The sequence below is a fragment of the Grammomys surdaster genome, unplaced genomic scaffold (assembly GCF_004785775.1).
Source record: "Grammomys surdaster isolate TR1022 unplaced genomic scaffold, NIH_TR_1.0 125430, whole genome shotgun sequence".
NCBI lineage: Eukaryota > Metazoa > Chordata > Mammalia > Rodentia > Muridae > Grammomys > Grammomys surdaster.
The window spans coordinates 903,042-921,100 of NW_021620297.1; the positions used below are offsets into that span (position 1 = coordinate 903,042).

Here is an 18,059-nt window from a genome sequence, read left to right on the forward strand (position 1 = left end):
CCAACGCTTGGTGTAGGAAATGGGGTCCTGGGTGGAGTGAGTTGTGGATGGAGGGAACTTGATTTTTGGAGTGGGGGAAACATACTTTGTCCCTCTGAGGGGGTATCATGTTAGAGGCGGTCTTACTGTGTAGCTCAAATTGGCTTTGAACTTGAGTGATCCTCCTGCCTCAGCCTCTTGAGTACTGGGGTTCCAGCCGTGTGCCCCCCACACTCTTCTAGAATGGATTTGCCATGTGACTTTTGAGTCTGCTCCCTCAGCCCTGTCTCCTGTCACTCGCTGGAGGAGAGAATTGAGCATAGGCACAGAAGCCCAGAGGCAGTGCTCACATAATGAGGCTTGGGCATTTAACCCCAAATGCCCGTGCTCTAGGGCTTTGTGAGGAGTCGTTTATGTATGATCATGTCCCCTCACGCCCAGTGGTGGGATCGGAATTCCCAGGCCCCACCACTGAAACGCTTGAGACAAAGTATTAGTGTCTATCTCTGGGAGTGAGTTTTAGTCTTACTGCAGTGTGTTGCTTAAGTACCTGCTGACACCAACTGATTCACCCCACTCCCCCAAGACAGTATCGAGCAAGGCTGCTAGGAAGCAGCACCCACTGTCCCTCAGGGAAGGTGCAAGGCAGGCTGTTGTGGGGGATAAAGATAGAAAAGGAGGGGCAAAGAAAAGGGGGACACAGACCTATAATTCTAGCTATTCAGGAAACAGGCAGGAGGATGGAAAGTTTCAGGCTGGCCACACTGTCTCAAAATAGGAGAGGCCTGGGACTGTAGCTCAGCCATAGAGTGTTAACCTAACAGGCAGGAGGAATGTTCAGTCTTGAGCACAGTAGAGAGAACTGAGGAGAGAAGCCATGGTTTGGGGCCTTGAAGGTGTTTCATTTATTTTACATTTTTATATGTATGGGGTAGCGTGGGCAGAGAACAGCGTTTGGGGGCAGTTTCTCATCCTGTGGGTCCAAGGGATAAAACAGGTCACAGGCTTGGCAGTGAGCACCTAGGCTAAGCCACCTCACCAACTGCAGGGCCTCTCAGGAAGGTGTGTGTGTGGCAGCAGAGCCTAGAATGAAATGAGAGGAAAAGCTACTTGGACTGGCTGGTAGAACAGCCATGGTCGCCCTAGGGCCTCTGTGTTTTGTGTTCTTCCCCGGGATCCAGATGGTAGCATGGCCACTGTTTCTGTGTATAACAAAAAGCCCTAAACAGCTAAGAAGACTTTCAGAAATCCCTTAAAGTCTGCTTTGTGATTCAGAGTTCTGGAAATGCCACCTTGCCTCGTGGTTGAGGCAAAGCCAGGAGCGGTAGGCTTTGTGGTTTGTTTGTGTATTGTCTTTGAGAATGGGTTTATGTAGTCCAGGCTGACCTCTTTCCCCTGATTGTCCTGCTTCTGCAGTGCTGGGATTACAGGTCTGCCGTGTTCATCACCCATGGTTCTTTTTCTACTAAACATTTACTGAGTGGGACGACAGCTGCCTCCCTCTACAAGACAAATGTGGATATAGGTGCAACTTGTATTTTCCCTAGAATTATTAGCTCTGAGTATTAACTTATTATTTACTGGGGGTGGGGAGTGGGTTTCCTCTGTTTAAGCAGCCTTGCACAGTGTCTGACACCAACACACTATGACCAGAGCCTGGACACCTGCACCTAAGTTGTTTTACTTGCCCGGATCCTTTGACATCCCGCCCCCTTGGGAGTGGGGTGGGCGGCTACATTCATCTGGGGTGGAGAGTGGGCCCCTGGTTCCTGAAGACTAATTTCCTGCCCATTTGCCCCTCACACCTTCCTGAGCCCAAACGGGAGGCCCAGCTGCGGCCCGAGGGGGAGGGGCACGGCCGCCCGGCAGATGGCGACATTTACATACAGCTGGGAGGCCCCTCTGAGCCGAGGCTCCGAGCCTGGCGTCTGGTGGCTATGCTGGCTTCGCAGAGGGAGGCTTTGTTTTAAGAAGAGGAAACACGCATGCATACATACAAGAGGCCTTCCACACACACACAGGGCTCCACACAAAGAACCCAGGATTCTTACTCACTCACGGCCTCATCTGTGGGTCTCCCAAACACGCTTCCTTGTAACCTCGCACACAGCCCGCCGGAGACGCGTTCACAGCACTCACGGGTTCACAGGGTCCTCCACAGTGGACAGGACCTCACATACACGATAGAGAGGAATGCACACGGCCACAGTAAAGTCACCTGTATTTCCGTCCTCCCCTTCCAGTACGCACAGAACCTTAGAATTCTTTATAACCTCGCAACCGTGTTAGCTGTCCACACAGGTTAAGCCATATATGACTCCCCCCACACACACACCATACACATACACACAAAGTCACCTTTCAGTAGGCCTTACCTGTACCACTCAGGCACACAGAGGCTTGTTAACCCCTGTCACTTTCATATTGGTGCATGCAATCACACTCACGATGAGTCGCCTACATAGAGTTACTGTGTGTCCCTTTCCTTTCGACCCCTCTTTCCGTCGGTAGCCAGGAGGTTGGCCTGAGGGGGCGGGGCGTCCCCTCAGATATAAAGCTCCGGGATCTAGCAGCTGCGACTCCTGAGACTATCTCCCCATCCTTTCCCCAAAAGCAATGGTCTCCCTTCTGCTGTCTCCGCTTCCCCAGACGCTGATCCTGGTTTTTCTCCTTCCTCAGGTCAGATTCGGTGGGATACCGAAAGGAAAGGAACAGATGGGGTCGGGCTGAGACCTGGAGGTCTTAGAGAGTTTCGTGGGGCAGACAGACACTTCGATCCCAGAGGTCCCTTAACCCTGTGGCCCTCTCTCTCCCAGGCACTGCCAGCCGGTGTCTTCGAGCTACAAATTCATTCTTTCGGGCCAGGACCAGGCCCTGGGAACCCACGCTCCCCCTGCAACGCCCGAGGTCCTTGCCGCCTCTTCTTCAGGGTCTGCCTGAAGCCGGGAGTCTCCCAGGAGGCCACCGAGTCCCTGTGTGCCCTGGGCGCAGCACTGAGCACGAGCGGCCCGGTCTACACGGAGCAGCCCGGAGTGCCAGCGGCTGCCCTGCCGCTGCCCGATGGCCTCGTACGTGTGCCCTTCCGCGATGCCTGGCCGGTGAGCTCAACCTCCACTTCTTTCTGTCCCCCAGCTCCCAACACCATCCCCAGGAACTCACATTCCTAGACCTTCTTCAGGGATGTCTAAAAAACTGGGCTTCTCATCTTTTTGTGGTTTTGTTTGATTGGGTATGTATGTATGTATGGTGTGTGTGTGTGTGTGTGTGTTGTACACTACAGCAATATGTGGAGAATTTCAGTTCTGTTCTTTATTTACCATGTGGAACCCAGGGATTGAACTAAAGCTTTCAGCAAGTGCTTTTTGCCCAGTGATTTATCTCATCTTGTTTCGTTGTTATTGTTTGTATTTGGTTTTGTATTTTTAGAGACAAGCCTGGCTGTCTCTGAGCTCACTATGTATGTAGCTGAATCTGGTCTTGAGTTCCTGATCTTCCTGCCTCCACTCCCATCTCCCAGGTGCTGGAATTACAGGGGTACAACCAGCAAGCTGGGTTTGGGATCATTGTCTTTATTCTAGATCTCGTTGGACCTGGGGCGCCTCCCAAGCACTTTCTTGAGAGCACCTAATCTCTCATGTTCTCAACCTTAGTTTATCTGGTTGGGACATCGAGTCATTTTCTGAATCCTGACGCCCACCCCTGTACCTTGAAGATCTCAGAAAGTGTCAGGGCCAGATTTGAAATGTAGACATCTTTGGGGACTTCTTCCATATTTAATTTCCTCACCTGTAGATAGGAACACCCTAGTATGTCCTTTTGGACAGGGTCTTGCTAGATACCCCAAACTGACTTCATATTTGAAACTCTCCTTCCGTGGCCTTCTGAACACTGAGACTACAGGTATGCGCAAACACACCTGACACAATGGGGTATCTGGAATGCGACCAAAATGCTGCTGGCTCCCTGGGCAGCTCCCCCTGGGAATGCTCCATTGCTCAGCCCTGGAACCAGCTTCCACACTCCGTGTTGTGTTCCGGCCTTCACTGAGCTAACCACTGGCTTCCTTTCTTTTCTCTTGTCTCTGTCCAACCAGGGCACCTTCTCCCTCATCATTGAAACCTGGAGAGAGCAGCTGGGCGAGCATGCTGGCGGTGAGTGTCTTCAGTCTCCCTGGGAGGAAGGGGCTGCCTTTCAAGTGGAGCACTCAGGCTGGGCCTGGGATGTCATCGTAGTTCCTGGGATGTGGTGCTGGGCTAGCGGGTCTAAATCTGTGGACAGTTTGGGTACAGATGAGTCCCGAGGGATAGCTCAACCAGTTGGGGGCGCTTGTTGCTCTTGTGGGGGACCAGGTTCAGTTCTCTGCACCCATGCATGCTGTGGCCCACGTCCATGACAGTTCTAGAGGATCCTGGTTTTCTACTGTGTGCTACTTACAGGCATGCAAGTAAAACACACGCATTAAAATATATATATATTTGCAGGGCGGTGGTGGCGCACACCTTTAATCCCAGCACTTGGGAGGCAGAGGCAGGCAGATTTCTGAGTTCGAGGCCAGCTTGGTCTACAGAGTGAGTTCCAGAACAGCCAGGCTACACAGAGAAACCATGTCTCAACAACAACAATATATATATATTTTAAAGTTCTAATGGTAGCAATGTAAAGAGATCTCTGATCCAAAAATCAAGACATCCAAAGGGCTCCAAAATCCATTTATTGTACTTATTTGTTGTAATGGAGAAGAACTCTCCCTATGCCAGGCAAGACTCTGTCACTGAGCCTTGCTCCTAGTCCCTCCCTGGTAGATTCCTGGAACACTCTCTACTGCTGAGCCATCTCCCTGGCCCTGATTTTATATTTGAAACAATGTCTCCTGTAGCCCAGTCTGCCTTATAACTGAAGTTGGTCTTGAACTTCTGCTCCTCCCCATCTACCTCCCAAACGCCAGGATTACAGGAATTGCCCTCACTCTGCTGCACTTAAAATTTAAGTCTTTTTCTTGAAACAGGGTGCCACATAATGTAGACAGGCCTTGAACTTGCTGTGGAGCCCAGGCTGTCCTTGAATTCATAATTCCCTTGCCTCAGCCTCCTGAGTGCTGGCGTTAAGAGCATAAGCCACCACTTGGAGGCTGGTCGTCTCTTAGCTTTCTGGATGAGGCTCCACCAATGGTCCTAGGCGGCGGCAGGCCCTCCGTCAGGCCTCTTTGCTCTTTGTGAGGCTTTTGCTGGAATTACAGGCGTGAGTGGAGCCGCTACGCACAAAAAGTCCTTGAGGGGGCGCTATTACTTCACTTTTGGAGAGCATGTCCGTAGACACTGATGTCACAACATGTTAGAAGTCTCCTATGTTAATATTCAAACATCTTGGGGGCAAATACAGGAGTAATTTGGTTTCTGAAAAGCCTGTTATCGTAACATTAGATACGACATATAGGTCCCTAGGTACATTAAGGGGAGGGCAGGCTTCTACTTTTCACCTACCCACAACAAGGAACTCCCAGGAGGGGTGGGGATAACCTGAATCTCAGTGTTCTACATTCTCCCTGCAGGGCCCGCCTGGAACCTGCTAGCGCGTGTGACGGGTCGCAGACGCCTGGCGGCTGGGGGCCCGTGGGCTCGCGATGTGCAGCGCACAGGCGCATGGGAGCTGCACTTCTCCTACCGCGCGCGCTGCGAGCCGCCAGCCGTCGGGGCCGCCTGCGCTCGCCTGTGCCGCTCGCGCAGCGCCCCCTCGCGGTGTGGCCCAGGACTGCGTCCCTGCACGCCATTCCCCGACGAGTGCGAAGCCCCGCGTGAGTCCCTGTGTGTGTCCTGCTCCCCTGCTTAAGCGCGGATCCCAGTGTCTTCTCACACCCCACTGATCTCCTTTAGGGACCTGAGGGCCCTGATCCCAACCTGCTCTAGCGTTCACGTCTTGTCCTTTCTGCCTCTCCTCTGCTTCCTGCAGCCGTATGTCGAGCGGGCTGCAGCCCCGAGCACGGCTACTGTGAAGAGCCTGATGAATGCCAGTGCCTGGAGGGCTGGACCGGACCCCTCTGCACGGTTCCTGTCTCCACCAGCAGCTGCCTGAACTCCAGGGTCCCTGGGTCTGCCAACACTGGATGCCTTTTACCTGGGCCAGGACCCTGTGATGGGAACCCGTGTGCCAATGGGGGCAGCTGTAGTGTCAGTATCTTAATTACAACCGTGTGTGTGTGTGTGTGTGTGTGTGTGTGTACATGAGTGCATGTGTGCACATGTGGAGACCAGATGTAGACACCAGTGTCTTTATCGAGTTCCGTTTAATTTTTGAGACAGGGACTCTCACTGAGCCTAGAGCTGGCCTGTCTGGTCAATCTTTCTGTCTTCTCAGCATCACCGAGGTCACAGATGTGCACTACCAAGCCTCCTTTTACACGGCTGTTAGGGATCCTCAGGTCCTTGTATTTGCACAGAAATCATTTACCTACTGAACTATCTTCCCAGCAGCTCCTCCATACACTGCAGGGTCTCACTGTGTAGCCCCTTGCTGGACTTGAGCTCACTATGTAGACCAGGCTGCTCTTGAACTCCCAGAGAACTATCTAGGCCTCATGAACACTGGGATTAAAGGAGTGTGCTACCATGTCTGGCAAGCCTGCCCTCACACTGCTTTCTTTGAGATAGGTTTTAGCTATATAAAACCCTCACTGGAACTCTGGATAACAAAGGCTGGCCTAGAACTCCTAATGTTTCTGCATCGGCCACCTTGAGTGCTAGGATTACAGGTCTGTGTCACCATGGCTGACCTGATTAGATCTTTACCTTGTGAGATCCAGCACACATACACACACACACCCAGCGCCAGGCTCTGTAACACTGTAGGCTAGGAGGAAGCCAGGGAGCAACTATCTGGGAAGCCTTCCTGGAGGCCGGCTGTCCTGCCAGCATCTTAAAGTAGGATTAGGGTATCAAAAGGGTATTGATGAGCAGAAAGCAAATGGGCAGTGTCACAAGGTGTGTGAGCGGCATGGATGGTACCCTGTGGGGTCTCTGAGTTGAAAGGTTTGGGATCGGGGCACATATGGAAGGTAAGGGCATCAGACTAAGTTTCCTGAGGACGGGCCCTGGGCAGAACAAACAGAGAGAGCAACTGGCGAGTGGCCCAGAGAGCCCAAGGGAACAGAGCTGGGAAGGAGGGCGCTGGGACAGTAGAATCTCTAGGGCCTTCTGACAGTGACAGCTTGGGCGAGACAGCGAGGCTCAAGCTACAGAGAGGGCCTGCGAAGGGGAGCTCGGTGAGTCCTCCTTGCCGGGCTTAGAGTTCAGTGGTAAGCGCCCTTGCCTAGAATTTACCAGTGAGGGGCTGGGGACTAGCTTGGCAGAGGGCTTGCGTAGAATTCTCCAATAAGGAGCTGGGGGTGTGGCTCAAGGATAGAGCACTTGTTACCAGTGAGGGTCTGTGGTGCCGGCTCAGGAGTCAAACACTTTCTTAACATTAGAAAGGTCCAGGGGTCAATCCCTAACACACTAAGGAGCTTTGTGGGGAAGCTGGGCCCATAGCTCAGTTTTGACCACTTCCCTTGCACATGCGTCTTCAGGTAGGGGGCGGGACAGGAAAGAAGCTTTCGTGGGGGTAGATGTGATGCGGCCCATTCTTGGAACCCCAGCATTTGGGACACTGAGGCTCCTGAGTTCCGGGCCATCCTGGCCTCCTGGGACAGAGACCTGTCTTTAAAAATTGCTCTCATGGGGGAACTGAGCACAGTATGTGTGTGTGTGTGTGTGTGTGTGTGTACAGGGCAGGTAGGTGTCATGTGGTAGGCTCAGCTGTGGTGGGAACAGTTTTCTGGGCTTCCAGAGCCCCCCCTTCCCCACCTGTAGGATTTCACACGTGTAGAATTCACCGCGTGGAATACACAGCTTGTGAGCAGCACTCCTGCAGGAAATCCCTGACCCGAGGGCTTGGGGTTGAGCTTGGGGTTGAACAAAGAGCCAAGTGGTAAAGGAGAAGGAAGAAATTTGGCTCCAAGGAGTCTCTTGCCCAAAGCCAGCTTGTCTCTCTGTTCAGGAAACCCCTGGTTCCTTTGAATGTGCCTGTCCCCGGGGATTCTACGGGCTTCGATGTGAGGTGAGCGGGGTGACATGCGCAGATGGACCCTGCTTCAATGGCGGCTTGTGTGTTGGCGGTGAAGATCCTGACTCTGCCTATGTCTGTCATTGCCCACCTGGTTTCCAAGGCTCGAACTGTGAGAAGAGAGTGGATCGCTGTAGCCTGAAGCCATGTCAGAATGGTGAGAACGGTGAGGTGGGGGAGCCGGAGTGGCCGGGTGGGGGTGGGAACGCTGCCTGTACGTCCTGGGGACATGACCCCCTCCCTCTGCCTAGTCTGTTCTATGAGACAGGAAGAATATTCATCCCATAGGTCTTTATTAAGATCTTACTGCCTGTCAAGCTTTAACTTAGGTGTTGAGGAGGGAGGACAGCGTGGTCAGAACAGACTGGAGAGATGTGGGGTTAGGCTGTGACAGGGGAATTTATTTATTATATGTAAATACACTGTAGCTGTCTTCAGACACCCCACAAGAGGGTATGTATCAGATCTCATTACAGATGGTTGTGAGCCACCATGTGGTTTCTGGGATTTGAACTCATGACCTCTGGAAGAGCAGTCAGTGCTCTTAACCACTGAGCTATCTCACCAGCCCTGACACAAGTATTGAGTGATTAAATGAGGCCAAGCTGGGTGATGTGGCACATGCGTATAAAGCCCAGCACTCTAGAAGCTAGAGGCAGGAGGGTCAGGAGTTCAAGGTCATTCTGGCGTATATAATCGGTTCCAGGCTAGCTCCAAACACACACACAAACAAACAACAACAAAAACCCAAACAGAGGTTAAACAAGATCTTGAATGAAACGGCTCTGGTAGATACGGTGAGTCTGGCATGCTGTTTACAGTTGAACAGGTTGGCACAGTTAATCCTAGCCCTCTGAAGGCTGAGGCCAGAGGACCATAAATTCAAAGCTACCCTGGGCTAATTCCTTTGGACTGAGTGACAGAAGGGAGTGTACCAGGCAATGCCCTTTTGCAAGTACCAGCAGCTGTCTTTTCCCAGGGGCTCTTCTGCCCACTCTCAGGTCACACACATCAGGGCTGGATGAGGGCACAGGACACAGTGGCTCTCGGCTGAAATGGAGGGAAAGTGAGGGGGCTTCCCGGAGAAAAGAGCACAGAGAGAGAGAGAGAGAGAGAGAGAGAGAGAGAGAGAGAGAGAGAGAGAGAGAGAGAGAGAGAGAGAGAGAGAGATTCAAGTAGCCATGGCTAGCCTTGCATGCTGGCCTGCAGCTGTAACCCCAGCACTTGGGAGGAGAACACAGGAGGACACTATGTTCCAGGCTAGCCACACGCTGAGACCCGCTCAAACTTTTAAAAAAGCCGTGGACGGGAGCCAGCTGGCCCAAAGACCTGGCTCTTCAGACATCCAGACGGGGAGCTTCTAAAGTACGGTCCAACGGAGGACAAGACACAGGGGGCGTGGGGTGCGGACGATCTGTGGGCGCTGACACCCGTTCCCCGTAGGTGGCCTCTGCCTGGACCTGGGCCACGCGCTGCGCTGCCGCTGTCGCGCGGGCTTCGCGGGGCCGCGCTGCGAGCACGACCTGGACGACTGCGCCGGCCGCGCCTGCGCCAACGGCGGCACGTGCGTGGAGGGCGGTGGCACGCGCCGCTGCTCGTGCGCGCTGGGCTTCGGCGGGCGCGACTGTCGGGAGCGCGCCGACCCCTGCGCCGCCCGCCCGTGCGCGCACGGAGGCCGCTGCTACGCCCACTTCTCCGGCCTCGTCTGCGCCTGCGCGCCCGGCTACATGGGCGTGAGATGCGAGGTCGCCGTGCGCCCCGACGGCGCGGACGCGGTGCCCGCCGCCCCGCGGGGCCTGAGGCGGGCCGACCCACAGCGCCTCCTCCTTCTGCCTCCCGCCTTGGGGCTGCTGGCGGCCGCGGGTTTGGCTGGCGCCGCACTCTTGCTCATCCACGTTCGCCGCCGAGGAGGTCCTGGCCGGGATACTAGGACTCGCCTGCTTTCCGGGACCCGGGAGCCGTCCGTCCACACGCTCCCGGATGCACTCAACAACCTGAGATCACCAGACGGTGCTGGGGATGGCCCCAGGTGAGGTCGGCACACCTTGTCACTATGGCCAATTGACTGGTTCTATCCGATTGGACTTTTCTTGCCCAGGTGTTCTAGCCCTCTCTTCTGATGGGGTCACTGTAGGTTCTTCCTTGCTAGTCTGAGGTTTCCCTCTCCGATGGGTGTGAGAAACAAAAAAAAAAAAAAAGAGAATTCGTGGGGTCTGAATTGTCCCCCGTTTCTCTCCTCCCACAGTTCGTCGGCTGACTGGACTCACCCGGAAGATGGAGACTCTCGATCCATTTATGTCATACCAGCCCCTTCCATTTATGCACGAGAGGTAGCCACATCCCAGGTTCCCACATTCCAGGCCTTGGGCACTTGGCTCAGCGGCAGCCAGCTCCGCCCCCGACCCCATCCCCAGTATCTTTTCTAATGCTTCTTTCTCATTTCTTTTTCCAGGCCTGATCCTGCCCCCTCTCCATCATTGCCTGGAGATGGAGCCTGAATGATTTTATTTGCTTTGTGGTCTCCAATCTCTACCTCCCCACACCGACTGGAGACTGTTTGAAAGGGCTTTATTGTACATATTGCTTATTTATAAACTAGTCTTTCTCATCTCCCCAGAGACATCTATAAAGGTTCTTATTTTGATCAACTACAACAGGCTGAGAACTTTTTATTTTCCCAAGACAGAGTTTCTCTCTGTAAAAGCCCTGGCAGTCCTAGAACTAACTCACAGAGATCCACCTGCCTCTGCCTCCCAAGGGCGTGTGCCGGGGGTGTGTGTGTGTGTGTCACCCCAACAGGTGAACTTGTTTTTGGTGTTGAAATAAGAGAGCTGTCTCATAAGGGGGAAAATAGGATTTTTTTTTTTTAAATGGAGGCAGGATTTTGTGCTAGCTGGAGTTCATGATGTAAACCAGTAGTTCTCAACTTGTGGGTCGCTTCCTTCATATCAGATAATGTACATTAGGATTCATCACAATAGCAAAGTCACAGTTATGAAAAGGTTTTATGGCTGAGAGTCACCACATGAGGAACTGTATTGAGGGGTCGCAGCATCAGGAAGGTTGAGAGCCACTGAACTGTTTTCTGTTTTGTTGTCGTTTTTCTTTTTAAACATGTATTTATTTTATATGGCGGTTCTGTCTTCAGACACACCAGAAGAAGGAATTAGATCCCATCGCAGATGGTTGTGAAGCCACCATGTGGTTGCTGGGAATTGAACTCAAGACTTCTGGAAGAGCAGTCAGTGCTCTCAACCTCTCAGCCATCTCCCTGGCCTGTTGTTTGTCAACACACGGTTTCTCTGTAGCCTTGGCTGCTCTGTAAACCTGCTAGATTGCAAACGAAGCTAGCATCAGATTTGCAGCTACTTTCTAGCTTCTGCTTCTTGCATACTGTGAATTACAGGCATGCACCACCACACTGGACTAGGCTTGGTCCTTTGATAGAAGGGTTCGCCAAAAGTTTTTGGGCTTCTGGTTATTCTGTAGCACAGGGGATTAGATTAAAATTAAAATATAATTAAGATCAGCCAGGAGAGTCTGGCATGATGGCACAAGCCTTTAATCCCAGCTTTGGGAGGCAGAGGCAGTGGCTCTCTGTGAGTTCAAGGCCAACCTGGTCAGAGCAAGTTTCAAGACAGTCAGGGATATATAGTGAGACTGTCTCAGAAAGGGAAAAAAAAGGCTGAGGCAGGAGGGTCGTACATTGAAGGCTAGACTAAGCTATACAGCTGTATGTCTTTCTCAAAGACAACAGAAAGCAAACCAAAACAAAAAATAAATGTAAAACCCAGCCATCTAGAGAAGGGGCTATGCCAGGCTCCAGGTCAGTTCCTAGTACAAACATCTGTGTGTTCTTCCCGTGGAAGAATGGACTGAACTGACTTCTCTTGGCAACTCAGTGTGATAATGTCCATGAGACATCTGTGTAGCAGGAAGCACATCTGCATTCTGGGGCCGAGAGTTTTCACGGGATCTTGGTCAGGCAGACATAGTTAATAGCTCTCCTGAGGCTGAGCTGACACAGTGTGGCCCAAGCTGTCATCATTATCCACATTATTATGGGCTGTCTGGTCTATGTGTGTGCCCCACCTATGTGTGTGCTCCCTTTCCAGAAGGATGTTCCCTGGCTTAGAAATATTACTCAAAAGAAGTCACAGCCAGAGGCTGATATCTCTTAGGACATCAACAGGGTCATATGCATCCTGGATTTATATCTCTATATCTATCTATCTATCTATCTATCTATCTATCTATCTATCTATCTATCTATCTATACCTGAGAGTGATCCACGTGGCTGCCTTTATCTCCTGAGTGCTGGAACGATAGTCCTGAGTCACCGTAACTGGTTTGTGTGGTATAGGGACTTGAACCCAGGGCTTTGTGAACGCTGTGAGAACTCTGAGCCACACCCCCCTGTTAAAGCATCCTTCTGTGAGCCTCACAGTGAAATGTCTGTTTAGTATTTCCCTGCCCCATTTTGCTGTTAACCCTAGGTGAAGTCGGCTCGGGTCAACATCTCTACCGCCTAGCTAATATCTCCCCCACCCCCAATGCAACTCCTGCAACAACAGCCAAATACAACACTCCAAAAGATAAGATTTATAAACTAGCGCTAGCATCCAAATAAGAAAAGAAGTCAATGCCATTTCTTGCTTACAGAGCTTCGAGAATCCTTTGACTTTTTCTGTTTTCTGTGGAGCGCTCCAACCATGACAGCGTTTCTCAGCGGGTCCCCCGTTTTCAGGCCCCATGTTAGCCGTCCAGCGGCCAGAGGATGAACAGGGTTCACCTGAATGGAGGGCTGGAAATGAAAAGGGCGGCGGGGGTGGGGTGGGGTGTGGGAAGGGTGGCGAGAGAAGCATGGAGCCAAGACAAGGTTCTGATCAAGGCTCATAGAGTTTAATAATGAGCACTGAGTTTATAAAGGGAAAACCACAAAACCCACCCGCCGCTTCAGCTGGAGTATGTTGCAGAGCAACCAAACAGCTAAGTTACCATGGGAACCTGCAACTGCAGCCAGGGCAGATGTCTCTACCAAGGTCGATAAGGCCTGTCGTGGCAAATGGTGAAGGTCCGCTTGGCCTGCTCAAGGCTGGGAAGGTTACACATAGCTTCTGTTCTCTGTGTAAAGTGCATTATTTCTGTGGGTCGTCATTATTTTTCTCCGGACCTTGTCGCTGTCGCCTATTCTCAGAGGTCCTCTCTAATCCTGCAGAGAGGTGCCTCCCTTCTGAGTTGTATGGGTGCTGGTATTCTCCCCTGCTCTGATGGCTTTAGGCTGTCACTCTGATGCTGGGTGTGACCTCCTATCACGGGCAGGAAGCTAGTCCGGCAGAGATGCTTTGTCCCAGGAATCCCAAGCTCTTAGGAGGGCGCTTAATAAACTCAACCGGCTAAACGCCCGAGTGTCAGGGTGGCTGTGGGAAGCTCCGGGCAGAGTCGGCTCCTGCTGGGGGTGGGGACAGGGGCGGAGTCTATTCGGTGAGATCTGAGGACAGCAGCGCCTCCCTGGCCCAGAGCTTGGAATCTCCGCCTGACTGGAACCCGGTGTAACAGTGCCTGCTTGTGGTTTTAGAACCCTGGGGTGCGAAAGCTCTCCCTGCCCAAGGAAGCAGGGCGACGCGGGACGCTCAGCCTGGGGTGCCAGGGTCTCACCTGGTCCCCATGAATAACAAGGCGCGGATCCCCGCTCCTTCCTCAGCCCGGGCAAACACCCCGACCCGGACACCTGCTCCCGTCCGAACCGCGACCCCAGTCAGGGCCCCGAGCCCGGCGCACAACCCGACTCCGGTCCGAACCACCGCCCGGGTCCGGACTCCTGCCCAAGTCCCTACCCCTGTTCCAATCCGGTTCCCAACTCCAGCCCCAGCTCCTGCCCCAACCCTACCTCCAGCCCCAACTCCAGCTCCCGTCCCCGCCGTAGCACCGGTGCGGGCTCCGGCACCGGTCCGGGCCTCGCATCTAGGTCGGGGCTTTCCAACGATCTCTCCAGCGAAGTTCTTCCCGAGCTTGGCCTCGCCCACGGCACAGCCCCTTTCTTCCGTGGGTGCTAGCCCTCTCTCGAAGGATCAAAAGCAGAGACCCTCGATCCACAGCCTAGCGGAGGCCATCCAGGGGCCCGTTCCAGTGCTCACTCCCTCGGCCTCCAAGACACGAGGCTCCATACCAGACTTCGCCCCTCCAGTAGACTCCTTGGCTTCCACTGCAATGCCCTCCAGTACATTGGGCCCCATTCCGGGCCCCAAACCTTCACTAGAGTTCTTGGCCTCTCCACTAAAAGAAACCCCTGATCTGGGTGGGCTCTCCGCAATTTCCCCAGCACTCAGCCTCGTTTCCACTAAGGAGGTCCCCTCCACCAGCGAGGACGTCCCAACGGCCAACAGAATCTTGATCCGTGTGATGTACTGGTGAGGGGCTCCCCCTACTCGCGAGAGAATTGGAGCCGGCAGGTGCTGGAGCTCTGGGCATGTCTGTGAAGGCCTAGGTGTGCGCGCTGGGCAGGGAGGCAGGTCCACAGAGTTCTGACGACCATTTGTCGGTCCCTTTGAGATCAGAAAGCTCTGTTCGGTTTCCCACCCTGGCTCTCGGCTTCTTTCCTTCACTCCCATCTACCCTTGAGATTTCTGCCTTTGATCTTCACTCATTCATTTGCTTTCATTTGCAAGTTGATTGACTAAGCTGCTTCTAAGTTTCTCTTCCTTCAAGCTTTTGTTTGAGTGACTGGGCTGTTGTCATTCGCTTTTATTCGTTTGTTGATGGGCGTTTCCCACCTGGAGGCAGCCAGAATCATTCATTTAGCTGCCTGAATCCTGCCTCTCAACTTCGTGCATGCATTCACTCTCATTCATGCATGCATGCATTCACGCATTCATCGGGTGATTCCTACGACTGGGAATCCATTTCCATGTCTCGCTGCACTTTACTCTGAGGGCCGGGCAATGCACACCCTAAGCCAGCCTGCCGAACTGAGAGCGGAGAGGCACTTCCTGAGGAAGGAGGAGAGGCTGTCCACTTCAGAGCCGAGCGGGGTGGTCAGGATGGTTTTGCTCCCTGGTGACCCTTGAAGAGGAATGAGGCTGTTGAATGAAGAGCAGGGGTGGGGGACGTAGTGGGGCATTTGGTGAACAAGCACAGAGGCTGAATACAGCTCTCAGATGCTGCGTCAGGCTTTTGGCTTACCCGGGTGGAGCAGCGCAGGTCAGGGCTGTCTTCCCCATTGCTTCTGTTGCTCGGGAGGACTCCAGGCCCTTGTCGCACACCCTTCGTCCTGTCCTTCCTCTCTCTGGCCCTGACAGGCAACTTCCATCTGCTCATCTCCTGCCCCACAGTGCAACTGTTTCTTCTCTTCTCAAGCTGGTCCCCTCTTCCCTCCCTCCTGTCTCTCTTCATTCTTTCTTCTCTCTTCTCTTTTCTTTCTCCCTCCTCCCCCCTCCTCCTCCTCCCCCTCCTCCTCCTCCCCCTTTCCCTCCCCCTCTTCTTCCTCCCTATGTATCCCTGGCTGTCCTGGAACACCCGCTATGTGGCTCAGGCGGACCTGGAATCCACAGAGATCCTCCTACATGCTCTGGTTAGAGTACGGAGCACCACAGCTGGCTCAACAGCCATTGTTACACTCTCATCGGGTGTCTGTGGCTCCAGGCACAGAGCAAAGGACAGATGGAGACTCCTGTCCTTGTAGCTCTGACATGCTAGTGTGGAGGGGCAGGCAATATGCCACAGCCGGGATGCACAGGAAGGCATCCGGGAAGGTCACAGTCTCTACTGGGAGGCTCAAGAAGGCCTTGCTGAGGTGACCTGAGGAAGGGAGAGGAGCCATGCACAGCCTAGGGAGGACCATTCTGCAATCACCTACCGGTACAAAGGCCCCGAGGCAGCGTGCAAATGCACACCTGCAGCGTGTGGAAAGACCAGCGAGGAGGGTTCTGTAGCTGGGCGAGGGGGGGGGGTAAAGGATGAGGGATAATGGACAGAGTTATGTGGGAACTCAGGGATGTAAGGAGTGTGAGGATTTCTCCCCTGAGACGGTACCCTGGGAGTGGGGGAAGTGTCCGAGCAGGCAGGGATGGGGGGCAGATTCAGGCTCACTGCTGCTATAACGTCTCCCTCATTTCTTTCCTGCCTCCTTCCCCCTACCCTCTGCTTGCAGTGGCCTCTGAAGCTATGGCCTTCGGGTGAGTAGTTTCCCCTCACCTTCAGAATGTAAGGGAGCAAATGAGAAGAATGGAAGCGGGGGTGGGGTGGGGTGGGGTGGGGGGGTGTCCCTGTTTTTCTGTCCTGTGACCATGACCCCATAACTTCATCTCCTCCCTCTCAGTACATTATACTGAAAAGGACCCTGGAGCATCAATTTCCAAACCTTCTGGAGTTTGTAAGCATACTGGTAGCCTGGGGAGGGGGGGCAGGGGGAGTGGTCAGGGTTCCCAGGACCCCAGGAAACCCTCAGCCTCCTCCACCCGCAACATTCCCTCGGCAGGAGGAGGAAAGAGCTACCCAGGTTACGGGGGAGTTTGAAGTGTTTGTGGACGGGAAGTTGATTCACTCCAAGAAGGTGATTCTGGGTTCAGAGGGCAGGGATGGGGTACCAGGAGGTTGAGTCACGTCTGGACTCTTTTTTTTCCTCCATACCCAGAAAGGTGATGGCTTTGTGGATGAGTCCGGTCTGAAGAAACTTGTGGGTGCTATCGATGAAGAGATCAAGAAAAGGTAGCAGCCATAGTGGAGCTGGACGTGAGTGAGGTGCGGTGGAGGGCAAGGAGAAGGCGTGCAAGTGAGTGAACGGGGGCAGGGCGTTATTTAGGATCTCCAGCTCAGCTGACCCTCATCCTGAATATCACGACACAGCACATCTTTGTTTTAGTTTATATTGAGAGAGAGAACACACGAATGCCATGACGTGTATATGCAAGTTAGAGGACTCCACAGTGTGGTTTCTGGGGATTGAACTCAGATCATCAAACCGGGCAACAAGCCTCTCTACTCAATGAATATTACTGACACTCTCCTACCCCCAACTCGAGACAGTCTTACTGTAGAGACCAGGCTGTCCTAGAAGCCTTTATGTAGTTCAGGCTGCCCTTGAACGACCAGCAATCCCCTTGCCTCAGCCGCCTAAGTGTTGAGATTACAGGTCCGAGCTACCCCCTCTACTCTTTACCTCCCTCCTTTGAGACAGAGTCTCACATTACCTAGGATGGCCTCAAACTTGGTATGGGGCTGAGAATGACCTTCAACTAGGGATCCATCTGCCTCTACCTCCCAGTCACTGGGGATTACAGGTGTGGCCACCATCCGCAGGTTCTTAGGTGTTGCGGTGTGAAGCCAGAGCCTGCCTCTGCTAAGCAGGCATTTCACAAACTGCACCACTCTTCAGGCCGGCTACTTCTTGTTCCTCCTGTCTCCTTCAAGTGCTGGAGATTGACCTGTGTAAGGTAACTTTTAATCCTCTGATGTGACTGTCATCTGAGACTTCCTCCTCCCTCTGCTAACCTAGGCCTAGTCCTGGAAGCTTCTAGCCTCCGTAGAATCTTATCTAGGCCTAGAACGGTTTCTAGCCCCTGAGACTTACTGCTGAATAAGCTCACCCCTTTCTAGTTCTGTCTGATCTCTGGCTGGCCGATTCAACTCAGCTGTTCTGCTCAAACTCCTCTCCCAGCTGACTGATTCAGTCTGGCTTCTCTCAGCTTCTTACTGACTTGCTCCTTCTCATTCTCCGGCTCACGCTGTGTCTAGCTTGTTCTCTCTCTCTGCAGCCTGCCCCTGCACAACTGTCCAGTCAGACTGCCTCCTTACTCTCTCTCCATCTCTGCACTGCTCTCTTAAGTAGCTTCCCTTTCCCCTCTCTGCTTGTGAGAGCTGGGCGGATCCTGTTCTGTCAAATCTTTCTCTGATTCGTCACTTTGTCTGCCACTCAATTAGACACTACTTCAAACGTGGGCGCTTCCTTCTACCAACTAACTTTACTTCCGTTGTTTGGGAACAAAGG

The 18,059-nt window shown here is 53.2% G+C and overlaps 2 protein-coding genes across 2 annotated transcripts; both read left to right on the forward strand.

The window, feature by feature from the left end:
- Window positions 1-2,591: 2,591 nt before the first annotated feature.
- Dll3 (delta like canonical Notch ligand 3) lies at window positions 2,592-10,662 on the forward strand. The gene is made up of 9 exons (XM_028786250.1): window positions 2,592-2,658; window positions 2,796-3,077; window positions 4,073-4,130; window positions 5,528-5,770; window positions 5,926-6,143; window positions 8,008-8,230; window positions 9,517-10,102; window positions 10,319-10,403; window positions 10,526-10,662. The coding sequence occupies exons 1-9, from the start codon at window positions 2,596-2,598 to the stop codon at window positions 10,529-10,531; spliced, it is 1,764 nt and encodes a 587-aa protein (XP_028642083.1). The 5' UTR covers window positions 2,592-2,595; the 3' UTR covers window positions 10,532-10,662.
- A 3,079-nt stretch (window positions 10,663-13,741) lies between these two features.
- Window positions 13,742-16,784, forward strand: Selenov (selenoprotein V). Its single transcript, XM_028786252.1, has 5 exons — window positions 13,742-14,484; window positions 16,224-16,248; window positions 16,392-16,445; window positions 16,551-16,625; window positions 16,707-16,784. The coding sequence occupies exons 1-5, from the start codon at window positions 13,742-13,744 to the stop codon at window positions 16,782-16,784; spliced, it is 975 nt and encodes a 324-aa protein (XP_028642085.1).
- The last annotated feature ends 1,275 nt before the right edge of the window (window positions 16,785-18,059 follow it).

Excerpts from the sequence above, each read along its gene's own strand:
- Dll3 (XM_028786250.1), top strand. The coding sequence starts at position 2,596 with ATGGTCTCCCTTCTGCTGTCTCCGCTTCCCCAGACGCTGATCCTGGTT. Across the intron at positions 4,131-5,527 it reads GCTGGGCGAGCATGCTGGCG|GGCCCGCCTGGAACCTGCTA; the intron begins GTGAGTGTCTTC and ends TTCTCCCTGCAG. Across the intron at positions 8,231-9,516 it reads CCTGAAGCCATGTCAGAATG|GTGGCCTCTGCCTGGACCTG; the intron begins GTGAGAACGGTG and ends CGTTCCCCGTAG.